The sequence below is a fragment of the Zosterops lateralis genome (genome assembly GCF_965231275.1).
Source record: "Zosterops lateralis genome assembly, chromosome: 2".
NCBI lineage: Eukaryota > Metazoa > Chordata > Aves > Passeriformes > Zosteropidae > Zosterops > Zosterops lateralis.
This window is the reverse complement of record NC_139763.1, coordinates 75,636,262-75,652,307: the sequence shown is the minus strand read 5'-3', so window position 1 is coordinate 75,652,307 and position 16,046 is coordinate 75,636,262. Positions and strand designations below refer to the sequence as shown.

At 40.1% G+C, this 16,046-nt stretch overlaps 1 protein-coding gene across 3 annotated transcripts in view; it reads left to right on the top strand.

Annotated features, from left to right (window-relative positions):
* The first annotated feature begins 428 nt into the window (after nt 1-428).
* GRIA4 (glutamate ionotropic receptor AMPA type subunit 4) overlaps nt 429-16,046 on the top strand; it is a 214,703-nt gene continuing 199,085 nt past the window's right edge. For all 3 annotated transcript variants that reach the window (XM_083884832.1, XM_083884831.1, XM_083884833.1), the window contains exons 1-2: nt 429-2,261; nt 3,411-3,569. In XM_083884832.1, the coding sequence (XP_083740958.1) occupies nt 2,174-2,261; nt 3,411-3,569 (247 nt within the window). In that variant the 5' untranslated portion in view covers nt 429-2,173. The remainder of the gene's footprint in view (nt 2,262-3,410; nt 3,570-16,046) is intronic.

Sequence of the window (16,046 nt, the reverse complement as noted above, 5' to 3'; positions counted from 1 at the left end):
AAAATCAAACAAGAGCAAAGCAGAGGCCACAAAAAGAGATGGGTAAATAATGTGAAGAACAAGCCTGCCGTTTCAGAGAGAAGACTGGAAAACGTGAAGAGAAAGTAAACAGAAGTAGAAGATTTACTGAAACATAAAGGAATGAGTATTCTGAAATGCAGGTTAAGTCTGTTTGCCATTGATCTGCAAAGAAATCTTTCAAAAAGTAATTCGTTTACAGGAACTCGGCCGTCTCCCAAACACACGCACACATAGAATCATGCACACAGCTGGACATGTCCATGCTGATCAGTCTGTCTGTCTGTACATCTCTGCTTTCAATGTTCTCTGCTTACTCTCCCATGTGGGAGATGCTGAGCCCACAATCATTCTTCACAAATCACTGCCACCCTCTGCAGCAAATAGAGGGGTTGTCTTCCACCCTCCAATAGGAAAGTTTGAGGACACAAGGTCCAGTAAAAAACTAAGAAAGTAAACTCGAGTGAAAAGAGGCGGAACTCTGATCTTGGAGCAAATGTGTGTGTTTCAAAGCAGAGTCACAAAGTTCACCTTAAAAAAAAAAAAAATCAGTATTTTTTCACATTGCAAATTAACATTTTAAAATTAGGCTGTGGCAACTCCAGTCATTCCCTGTGACTGATAGAAATATCTTGTAAAGCTACATGTGAAGCTAGAAGCTCCCTCCTCTGACATACAGCTATTGTTGGATGATTTCATTACCTGTCATTTATTATATATATATCTTTTAATTATTAACTACAATAGACCCAGACTTCTGGCATCTCCTCTGGGAAACTTCCAAGGCTTGAAGATAAAAATTCAAAGGCACCAAAAAAGGACTAGACACCAAAAGAGCTCCATTATTATTTTTTTTCCCCCAACTTAGAAATATTATGAAAAAAATAAAAAAAAAAGGAGGAAAAAAAGACAGCGAAAAAGGACCAGACACTATAAGAGCTCCATTTCTTTTTCCCAACTTAAAAATATTATGAAAAAAATAAAAAAGGAGGAAAAAAGGACTAGACACTAAAAGAGCTCCATTATTTTTTTCCAACTTAAAAATATTATGAAAAAAAAATTAAAAAAAAAAAAAAAAAAAAAAAAAAAAAAAAAAAAAAAAAAAAAAGGAAAAAAAGACAGTGAAAAGGAGGCGGCATAGGAGGCGGCATAGGAGCGGTGAAGTTTTCCTCTCCATCCGCTCTGCCCGCCTTTGGCACGAGCGCCCCAGCGCTGAGCGCTCCCCGCTCTGGGCCCTGCGCTCCATTCCCGCCGCAAGGCCGGGCGGCGCGGAGGGTCCCGCTGCTCTGCGCGGAGCGGAGCGGAGAGGAGCGCCCCCCTGGGCAGGGGGGACACGCCAGCCCGGCCGCCTTCCCGCTCCGCAGCCGCTCAGCCACCCTCATTAATAATACCGGGGAGTTCATAGCAGCAGTCCCAGTGAGGGGCTGCGGCGGTCCGGCCGAGCCTCCCCTGCCCTGCCCGGCCTCAGGCGCTGACCTTGCCTGGCCCTCCCGCCTCACGCCCTCAGCGCAAAGTTCCGCCGCGCTGCGCGCCCGCACGGTAAAGGCGGGAGGAGGGGGGGGGGGGGGGGGGGGAGAAAAAAAAAATAATTAAAAACGCCCCCCCAACCAATCAAAAAAAAAAAAAAATATATATATATATAAAATAAAGGCAAGCGGCGCGTCTGCGGCCGGCGCGGGGCGGGCGGCGGGGGGCGCGCACGGCGCATGTCCGCCCGCGCGCGCCGCGCCCCCGCCCCCGCCGGGCGCTGCCCCCCGCCGCCGCCACAGTCCCCTCCCCACCGTCTTCTGCATGTGCAAGAGCGGCGGCCGGACACGCTCCGCTCCCCGCTCCACGGCGATGGAGACTGCGGGAAAAACCCGCCGCGGCGGCGCGGACTGCTAGAGCGGCAGCCGGGAGACAGGCAGAGAGCGAGCGGGAGAGGAGAGAGAACTAATTTTAAAGCAAAACCACTAGGAAAAAAAAAAAAGAAAGAAAAAAAAAAAAAAGAAAAAGGAGGAAACATCTTTTTTTTTCCTCCCCTTCCCTTTTATTTTTTTAATAATTTTTTTTTATTATTCCTGGTTTTGTGTGCATCCCCCTCGCCCTCGATGCCTCTTTGAGCAGCATCCAGCGAGCGAGCGGGAGAAGGCGAGACAGAGAGGCAGAAGAGAAGATGAGGATAATTTGCAGACAGCTTGTCTTGTTGTTTTCTGGCTTTTGGGGACTAGCAATGGGAGCTTTTCCTAGCAGCGTGCAAATAGGTAAGCGCTGCATTGGGCTGCGTGCGGGTGCCCAGGGGCTCAATCCTTTAGGAAGTGAGTTGGAAAGGAGGCACTGAAGGCAGATTGCTCCTCCAGCAGCATCCCATTTCCCTGCACGAATCACCCTCGTGTTCCTGTGTGTGTGTCTGTGTGTGTCAGTATCTCTGTGCGTTCCCGAGCGGCGGGAGGATGCTCGTCTGTACAGAACTCCTCAGCCCCGGTGTGCGGTACCCGCAGGGCAGGGCAGGAGGGGGGTCGGGGCTGGTTGATACCCCTGGGCTGATCCAGCCCCCTCCAGCCCCTGGCTTTTGCCAGGAATGGCGAGTCCTGGGCACCGCAGGCTGCGGTACCCGGCAGGGATGGGGGGGTAGGAGCCTGCACCGTCCTTCCTTCCTCTCTCTAGTTGGAAAGTTTAGGGGTTTGTTGGTGTCTCCCTGTAGCGTTGTGCCCCATCCTCACCCCTTTCCCATCGCCTCCCGCTTCCCCTCTTTCGGATGGGACGCAGCTCTCTGAATTCTTTCCAGCTCAGCTCCATCACTGCATCATTTCTTGTGCTCTCGTAAAGATGCTGCTAATAAATAAGGCTGAGCTGCTCCCTGCCTGCCTGCACATGGCTGCGGAGGAGCAAAGTTCATTATATTCCTCTCCAGTGTGGATTAGCCCACACCGAGTTGGTATTCCCTTTTTTTTTTTTTTTTTTTTTTTTTTTTTTTTTTTTTTTTTTTAATCCAGAAAGCATCGTTCCGCTCAATCAGCCCGCCACTTAATGTGAGAGGCTGTTGAGCAGCTCATTTGCCCGTGTGTTCCCTATCAGGGAGATGGAGGCTAAACACTTTAAAAGGTCACTGTAATCATGACAAATCTGGGTATTTATGTATGAAAGGCTGAAAAGCGAGAAGTCAGAAAAGACGCTTGAATGCATCAGGGAGGTTAAAATCGATTTGAGGACGGTGATTTAAAGGCAGTGGTTGTGATTATGAATACGATTAGTTCCTTACGCATTAAAGTCTCAGGACTCGCCTGACTGTGCAGCTTTGGGGGAGACAGTTGCTCGGTTTTACAAGACAGTAAGTAGCTTGCAAATGATTTACCCAGCTTCTTTTGCTTTTTGCCTTTTTTTTTTTTTTTTTTTTTTTTTTTTTTTTGTAGGTGGTCTCTTCATCAGGAACACAGATCAGGAATACACTGCTTTTCGATTAGCAATCTTTCTTCATAACACCAGCCCCAATGCATCTGAAGCACCTTTTAATTTGGTTCCTCATGTAGACAACATTGAGACAGCTAACAGCTTCGCTGTAACAAATGCCTGTAAGTAAACGTGCCAGTGATTTGATCACCTTAGGCATAAATTGCAGTGGGAAGAACAGGAAACCACATCTTGCATTATAAATACATCAGGAAGTCTGTCTTTGGTACAGATACCCTTTGCAGAAGAGAAAAAGGGGCAACAGTCCTTATTAGTTCCTTAGTGGAGCAAAATCCCCTCTCCTGTCTTCTGCTAACTAACCTGATGTGACATTCACTTTAGTAAAAAGTAAACTACAGCATTACTGTAGTTTCTTGCTTCCTGGTTTCTATGGAGATGAATTTTGTTGTTGTAAAGAAAAATTACGAATGTCTCAGTAAATGCATAAACCCCACACTTACTCTTGTTTGCTCCTGTGCATGCTGTGCCTTGCATGTATTTGAAAATATATGGTAATGTTTGTGCTCCCAAATGCTTTTCTAATGGCTGGAAAGGAGACAGGGAAGCAGTTGTGTGCAGGATAATATATCTGACTTGCTTGACGCTGCAGTTGATCTGGTGATGTCACTTGAGGCAGCCCTGCTCTTATATTCTAGGTTGTAAATGTCTCTTACCATTTCGTAATGCATACATCCTGTGGATGTGTCTCTGTGCATCCATACATTGGTGCCAAATCAAGTTAGTATCTGATCTACTTGAATTCACAGACCACCTCAGCTGGAACAAATATTCTCGTCCTACTATATATTTTATAAACACACACACACACCCACATACACACAGATGCACATACACAATTGAGAGGAAGACAGAGCAAGAAATGCCCTTAACAAATGAGGTAATATTTCATGTATTTATTTTTATTTTTAAAAAAGTGATGTATAATTAGCTGAACTTGCTACATTTCCGTCACCCCAGGGTCTTTACAGTGGTTAAAGCATGTGCTAGATACACCTAATCTCTGAGGAGGGCAAAGCATTATTTCTGTTTATTTTCGTGCACGTCTGGCTTCTTAAAATGAATTCATGTTATTATGTAAGACAGTGAAATACAGTGGGGCACAGCTGAAGACCGTAGTAGCTTTACTACTTCGATATTTCAGGACTCTATAGATTTTTCTCTGTAGCTCTTAAGTTTTCGAATCCCTCCTCTTCATTCAAGAATGAATTGCCTCTGGAAGTAGATGCACTAAGCAACATTGCTGAGCAAGTTTAAAATAGAAGCATACTGGAGAAGGTCTTAGTGTTCATCTTGCCTTTAAAATACGTGCTGTGCTTCTCTTCACTTTCTCGTTGCCATCTCTGTGGCACTTTTTAATATGTAAACATACAATATGCTGTGTGGTTCTCATGAATAATTTATTACATGATTGCTAAATTTATTTATACCAGTCTTTCCTACTTCAAGTTTCAGATGACCTTGCCACGTTGTTTAAGAGAAAAAGCTTCTGAGCTGCCAAAATGACTCCATTCAGTTTATGCAGGATAGACTGATGTCCCAGTCCCAAAGAGTGAATTCTGCATTAAGAAATGGATTAGTTGGGTTTAGCATGAAATCAGTATCAAATTCCATGAGGTAAAAACATTTCAAAAGGTGCATTGAAACTGGAAGGAATATGCAGGTGTAGTTCACTGAGAAAATATTACAGTTAATTTCAACTTTTGCAAGCACTAATAATGTTTATTCCATGGAGACCAATGGCATAGTACCTTTTTTAAGCTTAAATTTTTAGTAAAAGAGGATGGGACTAAAATTTTTTCGTACTAAAACCAGTAGCTTTAGGTGAAGTCAATTATTCTAGCTTCTGACTATGCATCTAGTTCAGACAATTTCTCAGGCTGTTGTTACTTTTTGGATTAAGGATATTGCTTAGTCTTGCCATTTTAATGTTAGTGAATTAATTCTGATTTGCACAAATTTAAAATTGTCTAAAAATTGGACCACTTTTCTGTGTAAAACTAAACACCTTAGTGTCAGAAAGTGTTTGCCCAAAACTCTGCTCATTTACACTATTTGCAGCAGATTCTTCTTTCATTCCAAGCGCCTTATGTTATTTTTGCCTTATATTTAACTGAGGAACACCTCTCCCATTATGTTTGCTGTCATTTATGGAAATAGTGATTCATAGCCTGATCCTTTTTTTTCCTCTTTAAGCTGAAGCCACTTTTGGTTCCAAAGCATTTAATGGCTTTAGAAATGATGAATCCTTGTAGTATGGGGGGAGGCAGAGAAGAAAGGGAAAATTAAATTTATATGCTTCTGTGTGTGTGTGCTCATGTAATTCTGTACATCTCTATTAAATAGAAATAATCCTAAAGGCCTTATTTATGTTTCTACTTGCCCTTTAAACCCACGTTGCATTAGTCTAAGTTTACATTTATTTCATGTTTTGCAGTCTTGTGCCAATAATCTGACTACTTTTTCTTTTTAAAAGGATTTTATTACTGAAGAATATTTTTTAAACAACAGATATTCTCCTAATGAAATGTAGGCAAACCGACTGACAATTGCATGAACATATCTCATGTTCCTTAAGCTGAATGTGAGCAGAGTCCTGCAAAAATCAATTGTCTGATAGCTGGAGGACACTGGCTTCCATGTGATTGAATTTGCTGGCTTGACAGAGGCTTCTAAAGCGCAGATGTGTGAGTTTTTGTAACCTAATTAAAGAAACCCCCACCATCAGCTCTGAATTCAGTGATTTCATGGTAATATGAAATGAAAACTCTGCTGAACCACTGTGAAATGGTGGGTTTGGACCTTGCTATTTGTGTAGAAATTACTCAGAGCACATGTCCCCAAATATACAGTACAAAAGCCTTAGAGCTGCTGGACCAAGATGAATATTCATGTGAGTTCAAGCATAAAGCTCTGAGACATTACCAGTTTCCTCTATTTCTGTTTCCATTTGCTGCAGAGGTTACTTGTGAAGATTCAGGGCCTGACCCTTTGCGTGTGTCAGGGACAGTAGACAGATTATTCCAAAGGATTATAGATGGCATACTAGCAGGTAACTCACTGCAACACTGGCAGAACTTTTTTGTTTTTTTCCTTTTCACTAGGTAAATAGCACCCATCAAAATGTTCACCCGGGAATACTTTTGCAACTGGAATAATTTAGTGTATTCAATGTCATAGCTAATTTCCAATAGTTATTTTACGCATTTTCATTTTCTTCAAACAGGCCTAGAACATTAGTATTTTTGTTTGAAATCTTGAGTGCATGTGAAACAGGTTGCCTTAAAGGATAGAATCTGTTGTGAGTTATCAAAATTGATCTGATCTATATCACTTTGGAGATTTCAGTCCTTTTTCTGTTCCTTTCACATTTGCGTGTTTTATTTAAACTCTGTTCATTTCTTTTGCACTACATACATTATTCAGAGAATCCCTCGTACTGACAGAGCTGAAATTATTCCAAAACATGAATAGTACAAGATTCTTCCTCATCAGAACACAATACACCAGAGCTGAAACACTTGTCTATTGGCATACATTGGTTTGCAACTTATAAGCAGGAAATTCTGCTCATGATTAGAAATCTACCTGCATTCAGTTTGATTTCAGATGTTGGAGCAATATCTTGATTTTTGGAGAGGATTGTATATATTTATTCTTTAGCCAAATGCAAAATAATTTTCTTCCCTCCATGCACCATCAATATAGTATATTAAATATAATACATTAGTGCATCTCAGCGACAGTCAACATTAAACATGCTTGAATACTTAGGAGAGGTAGTGCTGTAATTTTACAATGAACTATATTCCTTTAACTCTTGCTTTGTAGTTGAGAATTTTTCTGTTGAAGTTTCAAAAATCCTTTATCTGTAGCAGCTTGCAGTTCTTGCACAGAATTAGGCTAAAGGGGATGAAGAGAGATTGATTTAAATCTTTCATTAGTGTTTCATATTAAAAGTAAAGCTTTTCTCTCTGACTTCATGTGTATTCTGAGATGAATATATTCCTAATAAGTGTAATTTAGAGAAAATGAGACCCTTCCTCTTTTGCTCTGTTCTGTTCTTACTAGATTTTAATTCCAGTAGATGCAAACCCCCCAAAACATAACCTTGTATATTATATGCCACATGGATGAGAAGAAAAACCTACTGGAATTAAATATTTTCTATCTTGGAATAACTTTCCTCTTTCTCTGAGGGTTAATGTCTTTGACTCTTGTGCCCTCTAGATTTATGTGGGGTTAATGACCTGATATTGGAGGGCCTGGTTCTGCCTCACTAATGGGAATGCAGTTTCTGGGGAGGATCTACTGAGGTCAGAGGCAGCCCTGAGGACAGACAGGAGCCTCTCTTGTCACCCTCACTTCTCTGTGTGTTTGTCTCTGGGCTTGTGCATGCTACTGAGGGGAGAGGCAATGTCATTTTGGAGTTAACTTTCTGCTGAGAACTCCAGAAAGCTGAGGAAATAGACTCACACATACTATTGTCCTTATATTGTGACTGTCTGTCATTTTACCTACAGGAGTTTCAACTTTGATTTACTCAGCTGCACCATAATGGAATTTTCATTAAATTTAGTTATTAATTTTGCTTTATAATTACAACTCAATTTAGCAATAGAAGCATAACCTTGGTTGAATAATTAGTGTCATTTAAAACCATGGTATTCTTTATTTAGAAAGTTGAAGTTTCATACAGCTGAATGATGTTTTGCTGTTCCCCAGGATGCAGTTTGGGTGTGTTGGGAGTTACCATACAGCCAGGTTTTAACTGCAAAAGCAAATAGTGTACCAGTTGGCTAGAAAAGTGGAACTGGATTGAGTTTTACCCTTCTAAGATAGATCAAATTACAAGAATCCTTTTGAAGTGAGTATTTTGCTTTAATACCTGGAATTTATCTCTAGCTAGACTCCAGTTATTGAAAACAATTTCTCTTAATGTTTTTATTATTCTCTCTTGCTGATGGAATCAAGGAACGTATGTCTACTTGGGTCTCATCTGCCATAAGAAGAATTCTGTATATTTTTAAGAGATAAGAACATCCATATTCAAAGAATTTTGTAGCTGTAAATGTGATACTTGTAAATAGCCATACAACAGAAAGAAGCTTACTGTCAATATCTCCAATCCATCAGAGTCTGGTTTTAATTTTCAAGGTTATTGTTGGGAAAATAGATGAGGGGCCTTCACTGACATGCAGTCAGATTTCTATCCTGAAAATCCAGAACATTTATTTCCCTGGCATTAAACATGACTTTTTTTCCTAGCATGTTACTGAACTGACTAAAACTTTAAACTCAAAAGTTTTATAGTAGCCTATAGAAATAATTTAATGTTAATTTCAGAGGATTAATAAGAAAGATTGTGTTCATTCCTTTTGCAGAAGGCAGTGCAGTGCAGTACTTTTTGTGTAGGACAAAGCATTTCAGTTAGTAAATTAAATTGATTAACTTCAGCTTTATCATTGTGATCTAAGTTTGTATGCTAGTCAAAATAACTCATGCATTTCGTTTTTAGGTCTTGATTGTTTTGAGACTTGCTTGTTCATGAGAGGGGAAAACGTCTGCTTTGATTTGTTAAGTGTTTTAGATCCTACAATGAGTTGTGCAATTTCAGATTGTGAGCAGGTGAAGTTCTTTGGATTTGAACATGTTGAACCAAATGATCATTTCTCATAGTTTGTATCTCTAAATAAATGACTGATTTAAGGGTATGAAATTTGTGCTAGTTCAAAAGTGAAGACGTCCCTATGATTGCACCAGTGTGTATTACAAGGAAAGATTGGCCTTTTCTATGGATTTCCATTGCCCTGGGCTCTTAGCTTGAGGCAAAGATTTTGGAGTAGTACAGCACCAAGTCTGCTTCTGCAACTGAGGTGGGCACACCAAAGGTTATGTGTAGGACACAAAGTCAAACTAGGTAATTAATTCCTATGCAAATCAAGAATTGTTCTGAATTCTAAAATAAATTTATTCTAAAGTATCTGATCACAGTGTCTTTTTTTGAAATTTCGGCGTTGCTTTACTTTGAATAATTTCCTCAGAAGTTTTAACATCTTTCTTTAGTTCAGGTTCTTACACTGATTTGGGGTTTTATTATGGTTTATAAAGATCTTACTGGCTTTTATCAATGTTGAGTGGATTCAGTTGTTTGTCAATGCAGTTATATCTTGAGTAATCTCAAAAATTCTATGTTAGTGATACCTGCTTTCAGGCACCCAAGTTCAAATAGAAAGGCTATCCTACATTTTGGCACTCAGAGATGTTCTAGTATTTTTTGGAGTCCTTAGCAGCACCTGCCTTCCTGTTGGGAACTGCTTACTGCCAAGCACTTGGGAAAATCTGTCCTCCTGTGTGCAATAATGCATGGGGCAAGTCTCTTCTATTGGTAGTGCTGCCTCCTTCTGAGGACTGTTTTATTCCTACAGTCCAGATGAAGTCTGCCTGACTTGCAGAAATAATTGCAGGTTCCATAGGGTAAGAGGATGGAACCAGAGTGACACATACCCGTGACCCTTGTCCTGGCAATGCAGTGGAAAGACCCAGCTCATCCTTCCTCTTCACCAGTTCCTGCAGAGCTAACTGTAGCTAGTTTTATGTTGGAATCAAGTGGAAATGCCAGGATACTTACAACAAAGCTATTTTAATGGCTGGATTTTGACCAGCTATGCTAACATTAACAAATTCCAATGCAAACACTGGCCCTTGTCCTGCAGTTTGGTTTTTTTTTCCCCAGACAGAGCTGTTTGTGATTTAAACAGGGACTCCACCTGAGCAGTGATTGCAGATTGGAACCTCTTAAAAAGAAGGAGTAGTAGGAATCCATTTTATTTGCGAGGGGAATATGTTCTCATTTTTCATTTCATAGTTCAAATTTTTGAACATACTAAATTGCTTAACTCCTATTATTTTCAAAAATCAAAATGTTTAGCAATTGGACCCCTGGTACATAATTGCCTGTTTACAAAAAAAGTCAGTTGGGCTACTGTTTTCTTGTGTTCTACAGTCTATTTCAATGCTGTATTTATATGCAGCAATTGCTCCTGAGGCATGCAGGCTTGTGCAGTACCTTTCACTATGTTCGTGGCCAACATCCAGTTGTTTTTTCCTGTAAATACAAATACAGCCCAAGATAAAGAAAAAATACTTACACTTTTCATTAGATTATTTGTTAGATTATTTGTGGGGAAATGTTTTAAACACATTTTGAAGAAGTATTAAAATACATAGTTATTTACTGTTTACTCGTAACAGCTATCTGTTTCTTGCTTTCAGACCTTCTGTGGGGTAGATCTTGTGCCGTTTCTGCATTCACACTCTTCCAGTTGCTTCTGTGGTGTATTTTCAGAGTGGTCTTTTAAACCCATAAAATTGCAACTTCATTTTTATTTGCACATGTTCTTGATGTAAAGTTCAGATATGCCTGGTGAACATCTGTCAAATTTTAGAAAAGTTCACAGGTACAGAGTTAATTGCTGAAAAGAATTGAGGCCTTTATGCTTGCCACAGTTTTCAAGGATATGGAATTTACATCTTCACATTGTGGTGTAAAAGGTGATGCATGTGTCAGTATTAAAATTATTATACAAAATAGCTAGGAATTATTATAAACAATATTCTGGTTTTGTTATTCTTTCTCAGATATGCCTTAAACTTCATTTTTTATTTTCTTCAAGGTCCCCTTCCAACCCAAACCTTTCCATGATTTCTTTTTGTAAGAGATTTCACTGATGTCACCTTGTCAGGGTCAGATCTGTTTTCCCAGTGGGTAAAGCAATTCATGTAATGGATTTTCAAGATAGAAGGAGCAGAAGGAGAGGAAATTCTTGTAGAAAAGGATTATTTATCCCCAAAAACTTCCTGTGCTACTTTAGTATTCCTGATGTTCAGTAGAGGTGTTTCATACTACTAGTTAATGTGAGATATGGATCTGGATGATGCTGTGTTAAGGTCTGGAAAACACAGTATGCGGGAAAAAGATTTTATCAAACACAGATACACTCACGTAAAATTCAGGAAAAAATATTGTAATAATTTTTAAATAGCATGTGCCTATCAATAAACCGAGCTCTCTGTTTTCTCACATAAGTTGATGGGGGAGAAGGGAAGAGGATTTTACAGACCCTCAGTCTTCAGCGGAGTAGTGTAGGGTCTTCTTTCAGTGATTTCCTCTGTTTTCTGTGTGGATCTGTCCTGGAGAGGCTTGCTAATAAAGGCCTTCAGCCTTGGTAACTTTCATTTGTTTAAACTGAGAAGAGTGTTTAAGAGTGGAGTTTTCAAAAGCACTGCAGCTAGGAGGATAATTTCCTTTAAAAATCAATAGTCATGGGCTCTTGGCTGACTCAGGAGCTTTTCTCCCTTCTCCAAGTAGAAAGCACAAGCCAAGTAAAAAGCTGGCTTTTGGGGCTATTTGCACACCCTGTTAACTCTGTCTCTGTATCTAGCTGTTTGTGTTGCCTCCAGTTGAGAGCTGGTCAGGGGGTTTTGTTTCTCAGGTCCTTTGTTAAAAAATCAGCATCTTTGGTCAGTGCTTCTCTTGGGTGGTCAAAGCAGCAGAGTAATGCTGTATGATATGTTATTATATAGATTGATTAATAATTAGAGTTGCTGTCTGGAGGTATAAACAAAGGTCCTAGAAAAAGGGCATAAGAGGTGTATTGGGAGGACCTTCTTTGGCATCTGCTGCAGGATTACTATAACCCATGAAAGTATGTCTGGAAGGTCAGGTGTAGTGCCCAGTGGAAGTGATCCAAGTTACAGCTCCTTAAAGATGATGTAGGAAAGATGTGAAAGCAGTTTGGGGGATGAAATGTCGACTGATGGCTACAAGCATCATTGCTTCAACGAAGAAAAAGTAAAGGTCACCAAATAAATGGGAGTGTGGATAGGATGCAATAATGTTCACGTTAAGGCTATGTGGGACCATTTTGGTCACCCAGTGGGACCACCAAGGTGCTTGTCAGCCAGCCTCGAGACCTTTATCCAACCTGTAATTTTTTTTTTTTTTTCCTGAATAAATCCAGTGTTGACTTGAAGACTGAAAAAAAAAAATCACAGGTAAATTGTCATGTCATCAACACTTCATTGGGATATGTCACCCAGTGTCTTTATCTGTGTTGAATGTAGGAGCCATAAAAGTAGGCAAGGAAAAAAATGTCAGCTGGGTTTATTGTTGGCTTTTACTTTAGAGGGATACAATAATCAGCATGATTTTCATCCAGTTGTCAAAGGGTTGTGCAGCTCCCAGAGACCCTGAGATTTGTTCTGGGTGGTTGGAACTGTGTCTTGCCAGCACAGAAAGGTGGCTTGGGACACCCTTAGTTGCATGGCTTAGATATGGCAAGACATATTAGAACTTACTCTAGAGCCTTTTTCAAGTTCCATTGAAAAAAATACATAGGGTGGACACAAATGATAGGGCTTTTTCCCTCTCATAAGAAAAAAAAAATTCTTCTAACCCCAGCAGGGACTGTGGCTTGAAGCAACAGTAATATAGGCTTAGTAAATGGTTCCAAGACCAATAAGTACATATTTGTTAACAAATGTATGCTAATCTCCATTATTTGTATTCACAGACTCATCTACCTACAAATACAACTTAATGGTCATATATGTTATACATATTTCACTTTCTATGAGCCACAGAGGATGTGAATCTATTACTATTTTCACCTGGGGGCTTTGGGCTGTTAGCTTAAGATATCAAGAGTTATGAATTTAGCTTTGGAAATCCCTAGTTTCATCTGCTTTGTGTGTCGGATGAGATTGCAGCCTGAACACAAACATGATGATGAATGAGATTTAAAACACAAGAATATTTGCAGAAAGCAAAACACTGAATAAAGGAATACAAGCAGTGCTCCCATAGCTGTCTTTCATGATCTGTTGCACTGTTCTGAATAGCAAATGTATTGGAAAGAATAAAAAAGGACAAACCCTTTCTTTCCTGATACTATAAGCCACTAAAACAGGCACAAATAGTAACAGAAGACCTCAGCCATTAATTACTGTTATAGTATTAACTGTATTTACAACATTCTGTTTACTACCACTCCATCCATTAAATGCTTTACTTAAATTCTTTATTATTCAGTTATTGGAATCAGCTGGAAAATGTAAAGGTGTTTTCAGATAACTCAGAAAAAGAACAGGCACAGTTAATGCAAATGCGTATGTGCAGCAGATAATTGACAAGGTTTCAGCAGGTGCTGTGTGAGATGATTTAGAGCTCAGAAATGAGAGATTACCCAGAGTAAGGACTTAAATTTGGAGTTTGAGATCTAGCCCCTGAAATTGCTCTATGCCCTCCATTGACCCCCAGCTAGGAGGGGGAAGGGGTTGGAGATACATCAGGAGCTGTGTATTAAGGAAACACCATTATTGGGTGTTGGGGAAAGAGGTTTCGGAGAGCAGAGAACAAACTGACATGGAACCCTACTTGCTGCATGGGGAATTTTCTACTTCTGAAAACAGCTGGAAGGTGTGGCACTTGTGAACAGGGATTATAGCTGGTGTGAGCTGACGTGACTTTAAAAAGCTTTAAGGTGAACATGTGGTTGTGCCAAGATGAAAACTTACTACAGATGGGGAAGTAGAACCTAGACCAGACGTCTAGTGAAGCACAGGAAGAGGTATGGAACAGCACAAGACTGAAAAATACTGTTCCAAGAGACACAGAGAAAATTCTGTTCCATCAGCTGTCTTCTGCCTGGTTTTTATTGTTACTTTTGTAACATAAAACATAAAACATAAAATTGTAACATGACTTTTGTATGTCAGCTTTACATGACAAAATGGGAACAGTGTTCAAGCAGCACCACCAGTGGAAGCAGTTGACATGGTACTTTCTATGCTCTGCACCACTGAGGAGGATTCTGGCATCCCAGAAGTGAAGTCATAATGTCCCAATCCTACCCCACAGCTAGGGACAGGCTGTTGTGGCTTCTGGGTTCAGCATCAGAAGCCACAGCAGCTTGTTAGCTCCTGTAGTGTACTGATTGCAGATAACTGTCAGCTTAACTACTGCAGGGAAAGACAGGAAAAGGGAAGGAGCATAAAACATTTGCTTCTTGGTAACAAACAAAAAGGAGATTGCATCCTTATATGACCTCAGAAAAACTTTGTCTTTTTCCATCTCTGTCTTACTCCTCCAGGTGAGACTTGGACTTCAACATGATCAACACTTTGAGGGAATGTAGGTGCTGTACCACAAAAAATAGTTCATGCAGATGAATTGGATTGCTTCCCTCTATTCTTTTCTGGGTCTCTAACAGACGTTGAAGGACTACTGTGTTTTTATTTCCTGAAGAAAGGACCAGAAAGCCCATCATTCTTTCGGTTACTGTTTATGATGGGAATCTCTTGCTCTTCGGAACAGCTGGCAGGCACCAGAGCTTCACACCTTAATCACATTTTCTTTGTCAGCCTTTCACATACTATGCTAAAGGGAGACTAGCAGAAAATCCTTTGAGCAATTACAATAATAGGATAATAATAATTATTGCAGTTCCTTGCACTTATATAGTGTCTGTGAGATTAAAATGAGATCCAGCATAATGTTACCGCTTTGAAAAGGTGTGACTATCCCCTGCCAGCAGCATCACCTTGAGAAACTGCTCTCCAGGGCCTCACCTTCCTGCTCCCTTGTATTTGATATGGTAAAGCAGGGCTGTACTGCCACCTTCCTATTCATGTCTGTGAGCAATTGACTGCACAAATGAAGTCATGAAAGAGAATGTGAATGAGAGGAATCGGCACCATGAAGAAGTTTTTCTTCCTCTTGTGCCTATAAAAGACAGGAAGAACATTAAAGGATAATTTCTTCAGTTTAGAGGGAGCATGCTTGCATAAGATATTTTCCTTTCTTGACTGCACATCATGTAGGTCTTAGAAGTACTAGTTAAGTGAGTGAAGTGTGGGCCACCAAAAATGTAAAACACAGGTATGGCTTTAAACCCGTTGATTCCTTAAAAGATGTGCTTTACAATAACCTGCTGCTTTCCTGTCTGGGAAAGTATTGTCTGCAAGCTGTTGGATTATTGGCACAGTAAGTTAGCAGTTTTTTATCTACTGAAATAAAATCCCTTGGAGCCTTTTCTTGGCCCCAATAAAAGTGTTTCACATTTAACTAAAATTATAAGGTTCAGTGTCAAGCTTTCAAAACTTTGTGCCTGTTGTTAGTGCTGTGATGATGATAAGTTCCTTACGGTGTATGACCATAATAAAATGGTGCTATAGTTTTTTACTGAGGCAAAAATAGAAAAATCATTAAAAATCCTAGGAGTTGGTTCTGAGTTTTTTTTCCCTTGTTGATATAGGCTGTAACTTTCTACACTGAGAATAAAGAACAATTGCAGAATTTGGTGGGAACCTGCCTTTTTCTCACCTCTCTCAGCAGACAGAGATGGAAGCATTCAAAACCTGTCAGAAGACAGGAACAAAGCAGGCTATCTCCCTGCATCTCTAGCATGAGTGACTGAAAGAATTGTCACTTCCAATGATGTGTCTATCCTGATGCTTAACTTCAAGAGAGAAAATAGTGGCTCAGACTTCCTAAAATCCAGGATGTACCACAATTCTTC